At 40.3% G+C, this 19,322-nt stretch overlaps 1 protein-coding gene across 23 annotated transcripts in view; it reads right to left on the reverse strand.

Annotated features, from left to right (window-relative positions):
• Anks1b (ankyrin repeat and sterile alpha motif domain containing 1B) overlaps nt 1–19,322 on the reverse strand; it is a 1,068,230-nt gene that overhangs the window by 255,132 nt on the left and 793,776 nt on the right. For all 23 annotated transcript variants that reach the window (XM_063255413.1, XM_063255397.1, XM_063255399.1 and 20 more), the window contains one exon: nt 17,425–17,577. In XM_063255413.1, coding sequence (XP_063111483.1) covers nt 17,425–17,577 — 153 coding nt within the window. The remainder of the gene's footprint in view (nt 1–17,424; nt 17,578–19,322) is intronic.

Raw genomic sequence — 19,322 nt, forward strand, 5'->3', positions numbered from 1 at the left:
GGAGAGAGCGTATTTGAGGTGTGCAGAGAATCAGATGCTACCCACCGTGGGGCGAGAGCGGGGACGTGTTGGGGAGAGGCGGAGAAGGCAGCAGGACTGGTGAGAAGCCAGTGCCAGGGCTGGGCGGCTGGCAGCGTCAGGCGCAGGTCTTTCTGCTCTGGCTTGAACGAGACTGTGGGGGGCTGGGGAGGCCACTCGGGGCTCATCTGGACACAGACAGCCTGTCAGTGCTGGCAGCGGCTCTGCCGCCTCCCAGCTGCGGTCACGTCCTGCTCGAGCTTCGCTTTGAATATTCCAAGCACACAGGCCTGCACCTCCATTCCCCAAGGGTGGGTTGATGGCTCTGCTACACGCACAGTGATTTTAAAGCAAGGGATGAACGAGGGCCGGCAGCAGCACAAGTCAGCGGTGGCAACACCTGACAGCTACCGAGATGGAGAGAGTCAGGCTCCTGACGGACCTTCATTTATGCTGCTCTATCCTGACAGGTCTGAGGTCTCTCTCCCCATATGGACACAGCGCCATCTTAAATCCATGGAAGTAAGAACAGGACAGGAGCAGAGAAAAAACTAACTCAAGACCTAAATTCTTTTGTGTTCATTTGTGCACTTCCACAATGCCCCTGCTTGCACTGTATTTCACGGAACGTATGATTTTCCTCGTTTCATTCTGTTCAAAATGGAAAGGTATCTCACATCCGTGGTGCTCACAAGCACTGTGACATGGGCGGAGCCTCCGCCCATACATGGTCCTACTGTCCACGTGCTGAGTGTCGTTGGCATTTAAACAGAAACAATTACATTAGCCCTGATGGTGCTACATGATTGCTATTCATGACCATATTCAACATGAAATGAGTTTAGTAATTATAAAGGTACAAACAAGATAGGGAGAAGGTAGTTTCATGTTTGTGAAGCAAATATCTTCACTCAAGAAAAGACCATACATATTATAAAAAAACTGCAAATAATATATTTATAAATATAAATATATTTAAAAGTACTGATCATGTGCACTACGGAACTGAATGAATATATCCACAAATACTGAAACCACATTACGCTCTGGTACCATGATATCTGAAAGCAACCACACAGTACGTGCCAAGGACCTCAGCGCAGGCAGGAGCATGAACAAACTGCTCTAAATGGAAGGAATGGCGAAGCCGCGGAAGGCTGTCACGATGGAGTTGCCTGTTGGACAGCATCACCCCAAGGCTCGGGGTTGTAGTTCAATTTGCAGCAACTGCTTTCCCTTTTTAGGGATGCATAAAATGACGGTGCATCTTACAACAGACAGAACTTCAAATTCCATAAGAGAGTGGTACAGTGGAGGTCTCCGTCTTTAGGTGACTGGAGCTGTACAAATCCTACACCCTGTTAATCTAGGTGTCACGTCAGAGGAACTCAGCAGGTTCCCTGAAGACAAGCTGGGGGAGTCGACTCACCCCGTGGGCTTCAAGGTCACTGACATAACGTCACAGGAAAGATCGCAATGAGTGAGAGGTATAGAAGATGTATTAGACAAAAAGAAGCACATACTCGGAGGGGAGTGTAGGTGCTCAAAGAATGAGGCTCATTGTAGTCTGCACTTGGGAGCTCTTATGTGGTCTTTGGGGTGTCCGCAAGGCAGGGGATCCAGGGTGGAACTTCTGTTGTGTGTGAAGTGACCCATTGGGCGGCTACCTAGAACGCAAACATTTGCATGTGATTACAGTTTAGAGATGTGACCACTAACAGTGCTGTTTCCTTGGGGAGGGACGTCTGCAGGACCTGTGAATCTACAGGGCTGGACGAGTGCAGGTTCGGTTCACAGATGGGAAGTGTGGGCTCAATTTACAGCCTTATTGTATGCATCTCTAGACCTTTACGGTTTCTCTCTGTCTTGCTTGTTTCTTTGTTCCTTCCTTTCTCCCTTCCTTCCTTCCTCTCTCCGTCCTTCCCTCACTTCATTTTTGTTTGTTTTTGCTTTTGGAATTGCCTAGAAAGGAAAAAAGGCATTGTAACCTTGGGTAACTTCACGTACTAAAGCTGCAGCTTTCTTAAAAGTACAATTTTAAAGTTAGGATTTTCCCTGTCTCCTTTCTACCTATCTTTATTCTATCCTCTCTCCTCGTTACATTCTGGACTTCACTGCGGTCCACTTGCACATCACACAAGACCTGTCTGCTCGGAGATGCGTGACCATTATGGTGTTTCAAGCCTGCAGTCCACTGGACCAAGCATTCTCAAGGCAACATGATACTCCTGGTTGTGAACTGAACTTGGTTAAAAAGCATCTAAATACTTAGAGTGCTGTGGGAGCACAGGCAGATGGTTGTGAAATAAATAGTCTTAAATGAAAAAAGAAGGCTTTGCTTAGGCAATTATTTTAAATTCAATGTTTTAAAGTCTGATTTTGAAAATCAGGACTAAAGTCCCTGAGCTTTTTTTCATTTCAAGGTACTTTCACATCCGTGAGAAAAAGCAGATTTGGAGGGAAGTCAGCTGGGATGGATAAAATAATTCACAGTCCTGCTGTAGGCAAGTTGTCAGTCACCATGTGTGAGACCTGCACCTTTTTTTTTTTTTTTCAGGGTCCACAGTCTTTCTCCTATATCCTTTCAAGGATACTGTCTTAAAGATGTGCCAAGTGTCTTGACAAATATTGTCACATTAATGGCTATCAGTGTGTGGTGTAGAGAAAGGGCACCTCCATGTCCCAAACCCCAGACCAACTGTTTGTGTCATTGCTGGGTATGAAGACAAAAAGGCTTCTATATGAAAGGGTAGTCCTTGCACAGGGTGTGGAGTGTGGAAACCTTTTTTGGCCACACATAGGTTTTTTGTTGCTATGGATCATAAAGATTGTCAGTAGCACCATTTTCTTTCAAATGCAAAGAAGAGCTCAAACATTCCTATACAGAATCGCTTCTGGACATTTCCGTGGGTTAAGTGTCAGGGGTAGCCCAACTTACTATGTCCTAATGGAAATCTTGATTCCTGTTCCCCAGTCCTACCCTGAGTTTCTTTCCTAGTCTCAAGAAATAACTCAGAATACAAATAAAATTATCCTTAACTCCTTTCATTTCTCCTGCAATCAACCCCTAGCTCATCAGTTCTGTCTTCACTGTAAATCTTGAACAGAGAGTTTCACCTTTCACCACGAACACTTGAGTAGAGGCACCACTACGTCTTGTCCAGATAACTGGGAAAGTCTTAGGAAAGTTTTTGCCTCCCTCCTCAAACCCAGAGTGCCTTCTTCCCCACAACAGCCAAGGTCAACCATTAAAACATAAACCAAACAGCACCCCTCTCCTGCTCAAAACTCCTCTCTCATGCTCATACTTGGAATATAATCCAACCCTCTGTGGTTCGCAATCTCCAGTCCTTAGCTCCAGCTGTGACGGCATTTCCTGCCACAGCCTTGCTCATCTGTAAGAGCCACACCTTCCTTGCTGTCCCTCTCACAGCCTAGCATGGTCCCCTCAGGGAATGTGCTCTTACTGTTGCCTCAGGCCACAGTGCCGTCCTTTGCACACAAAGGACATCTCCCACAGTGACACCTCCTCAAGGATCACTTCTTTTCCATCCTTGTACCCTCTTTCTGTGTCCTCATGGTATGTACACGCCAGTAACTGACCTATCACAGACTTTCCCACTACCTGTTTGTTGCTTGTATCACTGCTGAATGTCACTCCCTCTGGCCAAGAGCTTTGCTGGATTCCTTTGGGTCCCTACGGCATTGCTAGAGCCTATAATAGTGCCAGGCATAGGTGTTCACACAGTATTTCTATTCACAGCACAGTGCAAGCTGCTTGTGCTACTGCATATGTCATATCCCCAGGTACCACTTTCCAGGTACCTGAAGACCTCCCAAATATTTACACTGTGTGGTCTGCTTTCCATGTAAGCATTTTACCTGGTGTGCAGAGTCCACCCTGGACCAGGCACTGAGAAACAGTAACAAGAAGGGATGTCTCATGAGTGATGGTCACTCCGAGGCCCTTTACTGCCCAGAAGAGGAAGTTTGTCCCCAAAGACCCTGCTGCCTGTAGTTCTTTCTAAATATTTCTTCCCACTCTTCCCCCAGCAGCAATCCAGTCAGGGAATATTTTTGAGCAGCTGCTTTTGTGAAGGACCCTGGTGGTGGATTTAGGAGCTTGACATTGGGCAGAGTTTGGGGGATGAACTTGAATATAAGAATTGTTCCGGAGGGAAAGTGCCTCGCCTCAGCAGAAGCGAGGAAGCAGCACTTGAAGCTGGCTGGCGTCTGAGTCAGGCCTCTTCGCTCTGCGCCGTTCAGCCTATGTCGGTGCGGATCTGCATTTCTAAATTTGTTCGGTTCTCTGCATCCGAAGCTCCAAATCCTGCACTTCTTGAAGTGGAACATCACAGGATTATCCGGGAGATGACTCATTGGCTCAAATCTCTCAGGTGGCATTTGTATTATCATTTGCTCTTCTTGGCAGGGGACAGTCCCAAGGAGACAAATGTGAAGGGTGGTCTGTTCCTCTTCTGTTTATTTTTGGGGGACAATGTGAGGAAGAAGATGACCTAGGGTCTGCATATTCACTCTGAGCTTTTCCACCTACCCCTGCCTCTCCAGACTTCCAAGGACCAAACCTTAAAGCATAAAGCATAAAACAGGTCAGGGCTTGGTGCTTTCTCTTTCTTTCTTTCTTTCTTTTTCTTTTTTTTTAAGTACCATTTCTATTTCTTTTTTTTTGTGGCACTGGGGATTGAACTTAGGGTGCTCACAGTGATCCATTATACCAGCCCTCTTTGTTTCTTAATTCGAGAGAGGTTTCAATAGGTTGCTTGACTACCTAGACTGGGCTGGACTTCCAGTCTTTCTGCCTAATTTCCCAGAGCCCTGGGTTTATAAGCATGCCACTATGTCCAGCCTCTGTAGGCTCTCTGTAACTTCTGAAGAGAGGTCCATATTCCATTTTTGACGTTTGGGATATGGTAAAAGAGCTACCTTTTCTGTGATCTCTCTATCTTGGTCTCTCTGTACATGATGCTGGTACTTACATACACACACGTGTGTGTGAAACAAAGGTAATGGAGTGGTGATAGTGTTGTTTATAGCAGTGTATAGCAGAAATCATACCCATGCGCCTTCTACAACATGAATTATCCAGTGATCAGCATGAGGAAGATAAGGAGCCACCTAAGGCAGCCATCCTAGCTAGCACTTTTGAAATATTTCCTTGTAAAGCTGAGGACATAAGAAAAATTATGAGTATTCACTGTTGTTAGATGTATCTTTTTTTAAAAGCAGCCTGGTGCAACTCCTTTTCCGTAAGAGCTACTTATGTATATATAAATTATTAGGGACTACTTCTGACTTTTCTCATCAAAAATCAATTAGTTCCCATCAGACACTACCTCATCTGCAAAATGGGAATGCAACAGTGCACAAATCACAGGGTCAAGGGGAAACGAGATCTGTCTTACGCATTAAGCACTTGGAACACTGTCTCATGCATAACTGACCCTTAGCCCTTCGGCAAATATTTATATGCCATCTGCATGTTCTGAAAACTAGGAACTGCATGTTCTGAAAGGTGGGGATACAGGAGTGAACAGAATGCATTGACACCATGATGGAGCTGAATTTGGTTAATAACCGCGATGTTAGAGAGGCACGGTCAGGAATGCCTTCTATGACTCCATCACACCTGTTCTCCTGAGAGGATGGACGGTGTGTGACAAGGAGCCTGGCTCAGGAAGAAAAGAAAGCCACAGACCTGTCCCTGGCGTCATCTACCAGAAGTGCCAGTTGAAACTGCTGCCTAATTGATGCCACTGAAGAGCACAGTATTAGTGGACGAGGGTTTGAGGATAAAATCTTGAGCAAGATCGACAGTTAGTAAAGGGGAAGAAGATGCCAGAGGAGGCACTAAACTATCATTTTTGTTGTGAATACTTCTTGTGCCTGTCTGGAAGATTCAACTAACCTGAGGGACCAGCTTCCATTAAGAGCATATTTGTTGCACATCCATTTTGAGCAGAGTCAGTGTGCAGCAAATATTTGACCAAGGCATGAAAATGATTCCCCATTAGACAAACACTTTAGAGCTTAGTTTTCTAAAATAATTTAGTTTGATGGTCAGTGAATTCGATAAACAATCTTTTAGCTTTTTATAGATCTGGCAACCTCATTATCATTCAGGGTGTTTATCATCTTGAGTTACTTCTCCCTAGTTACTGCACATTGGCTAAAGTTCCTGATCCAAAATTTTCCATAAGTTTATACCCTCTATAAAGTGCCCTATTTTATTGTGTTCAGGTCTTTCCTATTTTAGATTTTCTGGGATTGTTTCAATTTCACAAATCCTGACTAGGGACTTATAAACAATGATAAGGCTTTGAACAATTCTGAAATCCTTTCTCTTTTTTACCCCAGTCAAACCTTCTGTGGTGGGCTGGATGGCCTTAATGGACCCCTCTTCATCCTTCACTGCATGCAAGCCATCTACTATAGGAATCTGCAGCTTCTCCGATGAAGAGGTGAATTATCCCCAGTTGAATCCCAGTTTACCCATAATGCAGCTCCTTTTGGCCAATTGTTAGTGGATGTAAGTGCAAGCAGAGGGTTGAGAGAGCCCTTGCACGGTTTTTTTTCTCTCTGTCTGCTGTGAGGACAGGCCAGAGGCAGCATGCTAGAGAAACAGGCACATGGGATTCTAGTTGTCTCACTTGCATGGTCTCATGCACTCTCATCTACCAGAACCAACTTCCAGATGTGAGGCAGCCGGCTGAACTCAGAAGACATTTCCAGCCAAGCCCAACTAAACGTTACAGTCAAATGAGCTAAACTAATACTTGTTGCTTTAAATCACTGTATTTTCAAACACTTCATTATGATGCATTGTTGTAGCAATGGAGGACTAATAATGTTCCTGTACATCTTAGTTGCTTGGAAGCTGCCCTCTCACTTGACCTCTTTTAAACAAAAACTGACTGCTTTCTAGTTGCAAAATGCTTTGCTGGATGATTTCATTCAATACTGACAACAGTACAATCTGGAAGATAGATAAGGTTATTATTTAAACTTAAAAGCAGGGAATGGAAGTTTGGAGAACTTGCCCAAGGTGGATTCCCAATTACATGAAGTCCAGTTAGGATTCAGCTTCAGAAGACTCCTGTTTAAACCTTGCTTTCACTGCTGCTGCTGGTTATCTACTGTGCTGTGCTGTTCAGCACCCTGTCCTGCTGCCCACCTCCCCGCTACTCGGGGAAAGTCTTGGTTTATCCTTAATATTTATATTCTCACATATCGGGTAGAAGCCTGTATTCTTCATTAGTCTGGAAGTTCTTTTAAAGGTAAGGGCTGTAAAATATATTTTTCCCTTTTACTATTGCATGATAATTTTAAAAAATATTAAAGCTCTTATTTACATTTTGAGACAGTCAGCCCATAAAATAAAGCTATGGAAAGGTAATAAATATTCACCAAGAGAACATATGCACATTTAAAAGGACAGTGCTATTCAAATTAATCTAATCGGCGAAAGGCACAGTATGGGGTTTCTTCACTTTGTTAAACAATTTGAGCTATATGGTGTTTGGATTCAGTGTTTGACTGAATGTCTACAAAATATAAAATTATTCAGAATCGTTACTTATTAGATTACTCCCAGAGGCATGGATTACCATAAAACTGGCACCGAGTAATTTCAGTTCTGCAGTTTTTGCATTTAATAAATTGCTTTATGGTTTAGTAACTTGACATGTACTTTAGGTATGTTGCCACCAGGTGGTGGTAGGGTGCCAGGCATAAAGAATTTGTGAGCTTTCTAAGATTCAAGGTTAAAAGTGCTTTTCTTGAGTTCAAAAAATTTGAGACCACAGGTTTGCAATTTGACATAATATATCTTTGCTAAAATAGCTCAAACTCTAAGCAATCCTTAAACATCTTTGAAACAGATGTAAATCTTAAGCTACAAAATCACCTAACCTCATTATTTCTCTTCTTTATTTCCAGAATGGCTTGTACAAATCTTATACTCCTACCTTAATAGTGTCAATCTTCATGATTCCCCTTGAATCTTTATTTATTACCACTCTTCCATAGTAGCTTTATATTAAATTTCAAATTTTTAATAGTTTTCTTCTAGGGAAAAAAACCTCACTAGCTTCCTTTTTACCTAGGACAGTAGAACTATACCTTTCCAGCATAACCTTCAATCTCTTAGGTAGGAACAAAAATATTTTTCTACCCAAGTAGCATGAATAGTGTTTATCTGCATTTTACGTATGTATTTACATTTATGGAGGACGTTTTTCCTTTTTATTTTCTGCACTATAGAACAATCGTGAGACTATTTCCCCTCTCAAATATCCAGGAGCACAGCAGCAATCTGCTATAATTTAAGAACAGTGCAGCTGAATTCCTTTAGCAACAGGTTCTGCCCTATATGTCTTGAGAAAAGGTTTGAAAAAATCTTCATGCCATATTAGACATCCAACCAAAATACAGAAAAACTTCACTGATTACATTACAATGGACGATGTTATATAATTAAAAATTACACTTTCCATGAAGACGAATGAGTGAACTGCTTCAGAATATCTTACACTTGTGGGCCATCAAGCTGAAACTTAGGAGGAACAGATCTGCAAAGGGGTTAGACTTATACATTTATGGTAACTGGAGAACTGTGACATCCCTGACCTGAGTCATTACTCTTCTGCTCTGCCACAAGGTTCTCTGCTTCAGGAACAAAAAGCACAGGGTGGCTCAAGGTCAATGCTGAGGATCAAAGGTCAAAGGTCAGTGGTTATGTAGTTGGTGCGGGGGGAACAACACTAGTACTTTCTGTACCTAAGCATAGTCAGGGGGAAAAAGGGGTGTGCAGGTGCTCAATTCTTGTTGAATGTTGCTAAGACAAAGCTCATAGAGTCCTCTCATGTTCCCCTACTCCAGGAATGGAAGGATTTTGAGAAGGATGGAGTTATGAGGACTTGGACAAGACTGGTAGGAAAAGATATTACCTGGTGGACAAGTGGGAGGCCCCGAGAACTGGGAATGAGGAGGACAGGAGCTGAGTGGTGACTTCCTTGAGACTGGAGCTTGCGCATTAAACAGGATGACCTGTGCTCTCCTGGGTGAGTTCTAGGTGGCAGAAGCAAGTGGCAGCCCCTTACCCGCTCTGGGAAAGGAATCTAGAGAAGTCAGCCAGGAAAGATATGAGAAAAATAAAACATGGGGAGAAAACAAAAGGGGTGGGTAACAAGAGCTGTCGTCTGATTCTAAGTCACACAGGAAACCTATGAAGCCAGCAGGGCAGATAATATTATCCTCTATTTATATATAAGACACTGAGTCCCAGAGAGGGTAAGTTGCCTTTTTAAGGTCACATACTGAGTGGTGGATATAGGATTCAAAGTCAAGTGACCTGATTCCAAGATACAGATGAAAGAAGAGAGGGCGCATCTGAAACCCTGCCACACACTGTACATCTTGCCCTTTACTTTAGGAACCATAAGTGAAAATTTCACATAACAGCCCCTGAGCCTTTGAAGGGTCACACTGAAGCAGTTTTTGCCCTGGTTGAAAAGTGTTTTTGAAATGTATTGTACTTCCTTGTTTCCTTTGAAGAGTGTCTATAGTTTACTCTCTTCTTGATGTATGGGTTATAATTATGAAGATGTAATGTACTTATAAATCAGGATCGTCCTCAGGTTCTTTGGAGGGGAGGAGGAGTTTTGTTTCTTTGGTGTTTTTCTGCCCCATCGAACATTAGAAGGAGCAGAAGAGCAGGACTGCTGACTCAGCTTCTCCTCGAGTGTGGCAGCTCTGGGCTCGGCCTCCGCTCATGATCATGTCATCCCCCTGATGAGCATCCTTCTAACAGCTCCCAGCTGATTACAGCAGCAGCCTTCTGCCCAGGCTGCACAGGAAAATCACTTGGGGAACTTTTAGAAACTCTGGATGCCCAGGTGCCAACGGCTAAGAGCTTGATTCCGTGGGTCAGGTGTGGGGCCCTCATCTGCAAAGATTAACATAAGCAGGATGGACCTCACCTATTGGCTCAGCTGGAGGAACAGGGATTACATTTATTCTCTTGCCTGAATTAACGAACAATCCAGACCAAATACATAAAGCACTGGCTTTCAAGATTTTGGACCCAAGGCAACAAAAGTCAGTGATGTCTGAGACAAGCAAGATGAAGGTCACATGCATTAGTGCCACCTTCAGAGAATTTCCAGGCCATGGTACAGGAGGACAGAGCCAGAAAGACCTCAGAAGACTTGCTGAATGGAGAAGATACAGCTGAGAATGCAGAGCAGCTAGAGTTTGCTGGGCAGAGTACTGCAGGGGAGGGAAAACAGCCAGGTAAAACAGCACTCAAAAAGATCAGGGCCTTGCTCTTAGAACTCAAAACAGGATCGATAATAGTATAAAATAGCATTGTCTACCTTCCACAGCTCAGAGCTGTGGGTCAAGTGCTTGGAGCATCCAGCCTCGGCGCCGGAGAGGTGAGAAAGAGACTCAACAGTGCTCCGTGTTACCTAACAAACCTTAAAATAAGACCTGAAGGATCAAAGTCTTTCCAAAACCTTCCGTGAGTTCCAGAACAACTCTCAAGCATATATAAGAAATACAAAAGTATCCAGCACTCAGCAAGGCAAAATTCCTATCTGGCATACAATAAAAAAATTAGTAAGTATGCAAAGAACAATGAGGAGAAACACAAACAACAAAAGCAACCCCAGACCGACACAGAGCATAGAATCAGAAGACAAGGGCATGAATACATGCATCCTGTATGTCCAACAAGCTTAGAGGAAGGATTGAAGATTTTAATAGCGATGTGAGGAGTATGAAAAAGACTCAAATCTAACTACAAGGTGCAATAAAACATGGTGGCACTAAGCACAACAGATTAGCTATTACAAGAATGAAAGATTAACAAACTTGGAGGCACAGCAACAGAAACTATTCAAATGATACAGAGATGAAAAAAAAAAGACTGAAAAAATTTAGAGCATTGGTGAGTTATGTCTGACTTTAAACGACCTGATACATATATAATTGGAGTCTCCAAAGTATAGTGGAGAGAGGTGGGGAGAGAGAAAACTATATTTTAAGAAATGATGACCAAGAAATTTCTGAAGTTCATGAAAACAGTAACTCATGACTACAAAGCTCAAATAACTTCATAACAAGAAATGTAAATTCCTTCAATGTAGATCAAATTGCTTAACACCCCTCCGCCAAAAACACTTTTAAGCAAAGTCAGGGAAAAAAGGACATATTATGTACAGAGTAACAGCAGCAAAAGGGCAGGTTTCTTGTCAGAAACAAGGCAGAAAGAAAGCATAATGTATATCTTTAAAGTAGTTACCTAGGATTCTATACTCAGCAAAAATATCTTTCGAATGTGCAAGCAAAATAGTCCTTCTCACCAGTAGGACAGCTGAGAGAGGTTATCACTAGCAGCCTTCCACTATTAACAATGTTAAGGTAAGTCCTTGGATAGAAGAAAACAATAATACACAGGAATCTGAATCCAGGCCAAGGAACAAGGAGAGGGCTGACCTCAAGGGAGGGGCTGTGCTTAGTTTCCTGTTCTGCTGTTACTCTTTCTAAAATTGTAAGTAACTTTTGACCAAGCAGCCTCCCCCATTCGTCTTGCACCTGGTTGATCCTGGTGAGCACTTTGTGGCCCTTGCCAATCTCTAGCTGTATTATGAAAGAGTGAAAAGTCACTGAAAAGTGAAGACAGCTACAGGTCTTTATTTGGAAGAAGATGGTTCAATAAGGGCACTTTCTCCAAACTTAGGCCAAGTGAGGGAAGTGTCCAGAGACTCCCTGGAGAAGCCTGCAGTCTGGATCCTGAAGGTGAGGCTGGTGGAGTCCCAGAGCTTTGCTGCATCGGTACCTGAGAGAGTCTAAAGCTGACAGATGTGTTTGCTGTCCTGAAGACCTGTGAGGAACCAGCTCTAATGTATATGGGTATAAATGAAATGCTTGAATCCACAGATAATTTATAAAGTTTGCTCTACACTTGAAGACTCACATCTACTTATTTTAGTTAAAGCCTTCGACTTTGATGAAAGTGGTTACTATTTGAAGTGTCGACGGATTTAGCCTCCCTGGTATGGAAATATGAATGTTTTCTCATTTATTAATGTCATGTAGTGAAGATATAACCTTTTACTTAAAATAATCGGTTTGGAAATGGAATTAGAACATTCATCCTCCTTATTACTCCCTAGAAATTTGTAAAATGGCTGATTATTTTTCTTCATTGTGAGCATAAGTTAACATTTGCCTTTATCTAATATGCACACGTACATTCACAAACAATGCAAAAAAGAGATTTAGGGAAAACACTTAATTGCAGTCATAGCAATGAAGGTAGGGGAGACAGGGCTGTGAATTTATAATGTGGATCATGAAATAAAAACATCAAAGCAAGTAATGAGTCTAAATCTGATACTCATCGGATGATATCTCTATAGCATTTAAAGTAAATACAGTCACACTATCAAAGAATTAATAGAAATTATAAGGTTTCTTTGGAAATTCCTCAGTACATCTCCAAGTGGTTAGATTACTACAGAATTTCCCTGGAAAGGCAGAAATTAAATCAATAATCATTGAAAAGAAGAGAAGATAAAGTTGACAATCCTAAATGAATACATGTATAGTTTCAGTAGCTATTAAGCAAGATGCAAATGATCTTTTAATCAATTTACTGTTGCAAAAATAATTTCAAATTATTTCCATGGGACATGTGAAATAATTTTCATAAGACACATGTGGGTATTGCTATCTTAGCTATTTTATTTGTTTTTACCCAAAGGTATTTAAAAAAGATTTAAATTTAAAAAAGACAACCAACCACTGTAGATTTTAAAGTTATTCTACACTTATGGATAGGGGTTTAAGAATGCACTGAAACCTGAATTGTATTGTGTTTATTCCATGGGTAATTTCATTATTATCAATATTGTGGGATATAATGAGCCTGGGCTAGAATGTTTGCCTTGGTAAATAACAGTAAATCCAATGGGAAGAAATTAATCATTTGTTCTGTGCTGTGATTCACAAGTTAATAAATTGGACAGTATTCAAATTTATTTGGTCCTACTTAAATCTCTTCAGTAGATGCACAGTTGTAAAAGAAATTAACATTGTTTTTCACAGTTTCAACACATTTTTGTCTAGAAATGGATAACAAGTTGTTTGCATGGCATTTCATACATTTTATCATGGAGAAAATGTGTCTCCCTTCAATCTAAAACTTCCCTCGTGGAAGATTTTTAAGGTTGTCAGTATCAGGAAGAATGTTGTGAAAAGTTATTAATACCATATGTCAGGCGTGAGTAACCTGTGAGTTGTAAAAACCTTAATGTACTTATGTGCTGTTATCTAGTCATTAGTTCTCTTAGCAAGCCTGAGGACAGGAATTCAAACTAGAGGCTTGTCCAGCTGGAGAGAGAACAACTAGCCTGGCAGTCTCTTCCCAAGCCAACATTAGTCCATCAATGTGAAGGTAAGAGCACGCTGCTATTAACCACGGTGGCAGCTGCAGTCACCATTAAAACGTCCCCTTCTAAATAAGAAGCAGCTGAAGGAATAAAGCGGCCAATCCTTGGCCCGCATCTTGAGCTCTCGCTGGAGACACACCTGGGCCTGCATGTTGGCAGTGCTTCACAGCTACAAGTTTCTCTGGGCACAGTTTTTCCCTCTGACGACGCTGACGGGAAGCTTCCACTTCTCTCTGTCTCCTTCCCTCATTTTGTGTAGCGCTGCCACAGAAACCACTACGGCTCTATTAAATCACCTTGAGTTTTCAAAGGCAACAATGTACTTAATGTACTTCTTTGGACCTTTTTTTTTTGAAAGATTACAGTTTCAAATGTACTACACACACACTTTTCAAGTCAGAAATTTGTATGCTCATTTATTTTTTGAAATATTTTGAATAAACTTCATTATATACTCGTGACACTATGTTCATATATGTCTAACATCAAGCATAATATATTGTGACTCTAGATGCTTATAAATTGTAATAATGGAGCCAAAGGTATTTATAATTTATAATCATACTATCAATCTCCTCAGTCTGCACTCTCTTCCTCTCCCAGCATTCTGTTTGACCTGCTCCCTTCACTTTATAGATAATAGCAGGTAGCGGGGCAACTTGGCTCCCTGAAAACTCACTAGTCTACAATTATTCAAGATATAAAACTTCTGTAAAAGGCTTTACTTTAAATCAAAGTGACCGTACATTCTCTGTAGTCTACAAAACAACAAGTTATGGGTTAATAATACTGGCTATTTGGATCTGCCAAAAAATGTATACATTTTTTGTATACATTTGGCATGTATACATTTGGCATTTCGTAGTGCTAATAAATGTCTGGAAGCTCATGACCACCGCTTTGAGCACTTCTTACAATGTAAAGGTCAAATGTAACTTGTATTACTCTCATGATGTCTCAGTGAATTTAGTATTAAAATATTTAGACAATTTTTTCTTTTCCTGATGTATCCATTTTTTGGCAGACTCTATATTACATAAGGGACTACTTCATACTGGGTACTTTCCCTTATTATTGAGATAAACAAGTCTTGAATTCATCATTCTCTGATAGTTGGGATAAATGAAAGTCTTGAATTTGAGATTAGCAAAAAAGCTTGTAAGCCAAAAATCACATATGTTGCTTGTTTCTTACTTCAATACCTAATGAACCCTAACCATCATAAAACATCTGGCTCTTTTAGGTAAAAAAAAGTTTGGTTTTTTTCCTAATTCTCAACTCCAAAGGTTCAGATCAGCTTTTGTCCAAAAAACACACTTACTGAGTTAAAATGACCTCTAAATTTTACTGTTAATAGTGTGAAGTTGCCTGTATAGAAGTCACAAGGAATCTAAACTCAGTTTGCTTTAAGGAAAATTCACTGGGTTGGTTGTACACACAAATGGTGTACTTCAAGGCAGAGGAATTGGGCCTTAAGGTTCTAAAACACAGTGACTGTGCTTTCAAATTCTGGTCCAATGCTCCTAACAGGCACTTCTCCTTGGATCAACTAAGATCGTACTGTAGCAAACGCAGCTGACAGTAAGCCTACGGACTTCCCAGCATCACTGTCCTGCAGTCACTGATGTTCACGTGTCCTGCTGCAGGGATGTCTATGCCACAGACATCTGGATTTTGACAGACATGCAGAGTGATCAACAAATATGGAGAATGATAACATTACTAGAGAGTAAAAGCCAAATTGCCAAGAATGATGGGACAAGTGTGTTCAAAGCTGGGAGATTGTTATATTTTAGGGGAATTAAGACAGTGTGTCTTTTGCTGTAGTAATATTTTAAATTTAAACATTCACCATAGATTTGAGTCATACATTGTTGATCAAACACAGCAATTTCTATCAAAGACATCACAGTGTGTTCCCATCAACCTTACTCATCACATTTGGCACAGGTGACTTCTGGTCCTCCCAAAGTCAAGATGACCATGAAAGGTGAACATTTTGAATCAATTCAGGACATCTGGGCAGTCACAACAGTACAACTAAAGACATGTAAGAGGACTTCCGGAACTGCTTTAGAAGGTGACAAGAATGATGGGATTAGTGTGTTCAAAGCAAGAGGGTATTTTTAGGAGTGTTAATGACAACGTATCTTCTGCTATCATGATTTTACACAATTTAAACATTCACGATATTTGTTGGTCATACCATGTATTATCTCATGTGGTAAACGATACTTGTTTCAATAAAGGCATGGTATTACACAGTCCCACTGGAATGCATTCTTTTCAGTGAGGAATTACTGTTGAGCCAGACAGGTAAATGACCCACACACTACTGTTATAAACACTTGTTGTTTAGTGGGGAACACTTTTATATAGAGGATATTACATAAGAATATTTGTTAAACTCTACCATTAACCAGAATGCAACTCAACTTGGAAATTTGTTTGGGTGCTCTGTGGAAGGAGGTCTCTTTAACAAAGCTCTAACAGTTGCCCTGAGATACAGAAGTGCCAAGTTCTTGGTAGAGAATTGAAACCATAGCCAAAGTAACCCAAAAGCCATTAGTTTCAGTTAGTTCTGTTGTGATGCATATTAAGGATAAAATTACCCAGAGGCTTTTAGTCAGACAATGAGTTTCTTTCTAATAATGATAGCTTTTTCCAGGGGGAAAAAAACAAAAAACAAAAAAACCTATGGCAAATTAGAAGCCAAGATTTTTCAACTTAGTTGACAACTTGATTTTTAGATTTAAGGACAATTTCTATGAGATACTTTAGAAAAGATACTACTTTTAAGACAGAATTTCAAAACCAAAGAATAGTTAGCTAATAATAATGACCACCATTTTAAATAATTAATGGTATGTAGTATGTAGAGTCTGGATATTTGGAAAGAAAATGGCATAAAAAGTACAACAGAGCATTCTGGAACTAGCAAATATTTGCTTTATCTTTCGGGTAATGAATGCTTTTACCAGTTATCATTAGAATATAAAACTAGAAGGTTTCTAAAAGATTAAGTGATTTCTCACTGTCACTTCTAAAAAGAAACATTTATAATGCCAAATACAATTAAAATGATGACCATTTTATTATCTTTTCATCTTGCTCCTCCATTTATGCCCTTAGGAAAACCTGAAGTAAAAATGAAATAAGAAAGGTATCCACACCTTTATGCAGATTTTAGTCGATCTCTTTGGACTGGAATACAGGACAACATACTGATGACCACTTTTTTTTTTTTTTTTTTTTTTTTTTTGTCTTTTTGAGACAAGGTCTCGCTCTGCAGTTTAGGCTGGCCTTGAGCTCACTTTGTAGCCCAGGCTGGCCTTGAACTCACAATGATCCTCCTGCCTCAGCCTCCCAAGTGCTGGGATTACAGGCATGAGCCATCACACCCGGTTGATGACCACTTTTTATAAGAAAATTATGTTATTTTGTACTAGTGCAGGACACCAAGTCCAGAAGAGAAATTTTTTATTTGACAGCAGCCTATTTAGTAAGAGCAAGAAAAATCTCTTTAAAGATAGGGTTAGTAACTCTAACTCAGGAATAAAGACAAGGAAACAGAGAAAACTAAAAAGTGACACTTGAAGTCTTCAACAGTGAAAATGAGCAGAGATGAGTATGGAAGACTCTTTGCTGTTATATTTACCCTAAGTGTTAAAAATCTCTAAAATGCAAAACCCAAAATGCTTGGAAGGTTTTTTCAGAAAATGTAGAACATACTGAGAAGCTTCTCTTCTTTAGTCTTAGTTGCTTCCCTGTCAGAACTCTAAAAGGTAATGGCTCTGGAGCTGGAGAGGCATATGTTTAAAACACATATGCAAATCCTGTGTGATGGTCAAACAGTTACAAGGAAAAAGATCACCTTCTGGCAATAGAACTTCAACCATGAAAGGCTGATATTAATAAAAGGCCAACTTACATTGATAAGTTCAACCTCCCAGATTTTCTTCAACAGGTCCATCGATGTGTAGCCATTAATTAGAAAAGCTTTGGTGTAATCACCCAGTTCGATAGAATCCAGCCACTCAGCTACAGAGGTGGGATGGTAGCCATCATGCCCAATGGGTCTCATCTGTAATTTAAAAAAATTTAAGCATCACATTAGAGTTCATTTAAACTGTGTGTTTTCTGTTTCAACACAGATTGCATCTTGCCACTCACAAATTTATCTGGTAAGAAGCATAAGATATTTCTGGATAGGGAATAAGGAAAGAGAAAATGCCTTATGTACAATTCCACATCATTAATAATTTTCACACTGAATCAGTTTTCAAAAATACACCCAGAAATTTCTAATTTAGCTGCTAAATTAACTCTGTAGTTGTGAGAATGAAATATGTCAGACTTCTGTCAGAGACATTAGTGCCATTTTGTTGGATGGAATTGAAAGTTATGCCAGTTGAGTGGTATTCGATGCTGAAGGCACAAGGAATGGCATTTCCAAGATACAGATGATAATTCTCATATGCACAACATCAAAGCATGTGAAAATACTGCATGACTTAAACATTCAAAATGGATTCGTGCTTATGCAAGACATGTATTGTAGGTAGTGCAAACATGCTGGAGAAACATACTGCCATGGTAAGCCAGTTACAAAGAGGCTTTTGGGTGTTTTAAGACCATGTGCTTTACTTCGACTCTACAGTATGTTAGACATGAGTAGAGAACTTGCTGGCAGACAGGCTCCTATTTTTTGTCAGCTATGTACATAGTTTTTTTTCATACTTTAAGAGAACAAAGAAGTGTGACCGCAACATAATATTTCTGGGTTTAAAATGGAATGTGCAAATAATTTAGGCAAGAGGAATTTCTGGGCTTAACTTATTCTAGTCCTCTAGCCTTTATTTGAAATTTTAGTTGAATTTGTGGTTCTTGGTTTTTGAAGTGACTCTCTTCTAAACTTATGCTACTTTGCATGCCATCTACAGGTCTAACAGGAGTTACAAGGACGCCTGCCATCTCATCAACTGATGTCAGCCGTCAGTGAAATTCCCGACCGGCACAGAAACAACCCATGCAAAATGCAACATAGATTTTCCTCTTCCTTCCAAATGTAAGCAGATAAATATTAATGGAAATCTATATAGAAATCTATATTCTGATTTGTGAGCAGAAAAAAGATTAGTCTGGGCAGCAGGGATTCAGATTTTAATCTGAAATGTGGTAAACTTTCTGTCACTACGCAGAGTTCTCATTTTTCATCCCCCTTACTTTTTACTTTTTCATTTCAAAGTTAGTTTTCCTCCTTTCCTTTTACTGTTATTCCACTCACCAATCCAATTTCCATCTTGAGGTTTATATGGCCTCTAGATTAAAGCTACAGTATAATATATATTTGCACTGGAGTCTGAACTGCATTAGATTTTTGTGCTTCAGTTTTACATTGACTGAACCATTTGACTGCTCACTAAATGTATTCCTATGACACTCAGTATTTATTACCCCATAGTTACAAATTTAAATGAAAATTCAGGGTTTGCAAAATTTTAAGTTTGAATATAATAGCTATTCAATAATTAAATGTTATGAATGTGTAATTGTAGCCAGGATCCAAAGGTATAGAAGGTATAGAACATGAAATACCTTCATATTCTACCAAGAGTTACAGTTAATACTTTCTCTTGGACTTTAAAAGATGTGGTCAAACTATCTCTGTCAAACTGAACCATCACCTCAGTCCCAGGAAACACCTTAAATACAAATGACATAAAGAAATAGAGAAAAGGAAAGAAGCATGAGAGAGAACACAGGGATTGACATTAGCAGCCTCGGAGGGAAGTCTCTGTTAGTGCACCCAAGAGGCAAAGTGAGCCT

Source organism: Cavia porcellus, unplaced genomic scaffold (genome assembly GCF_034190915.1).
Source record: "Cavia porcellus strain 051 isolate PalLab524CR breed Dunkin Hartley unplaced genomic scaffold, mCavPor4.1 scaffold_8, whole genome shotgun sequence".
Classification (NCBI taxonomy): domain Eukaryota; kingdom Metazoa; phylum Chordata; class Mammalia; order Rodentia; family Caviidae; genus Cavia; species Cavia porcellus.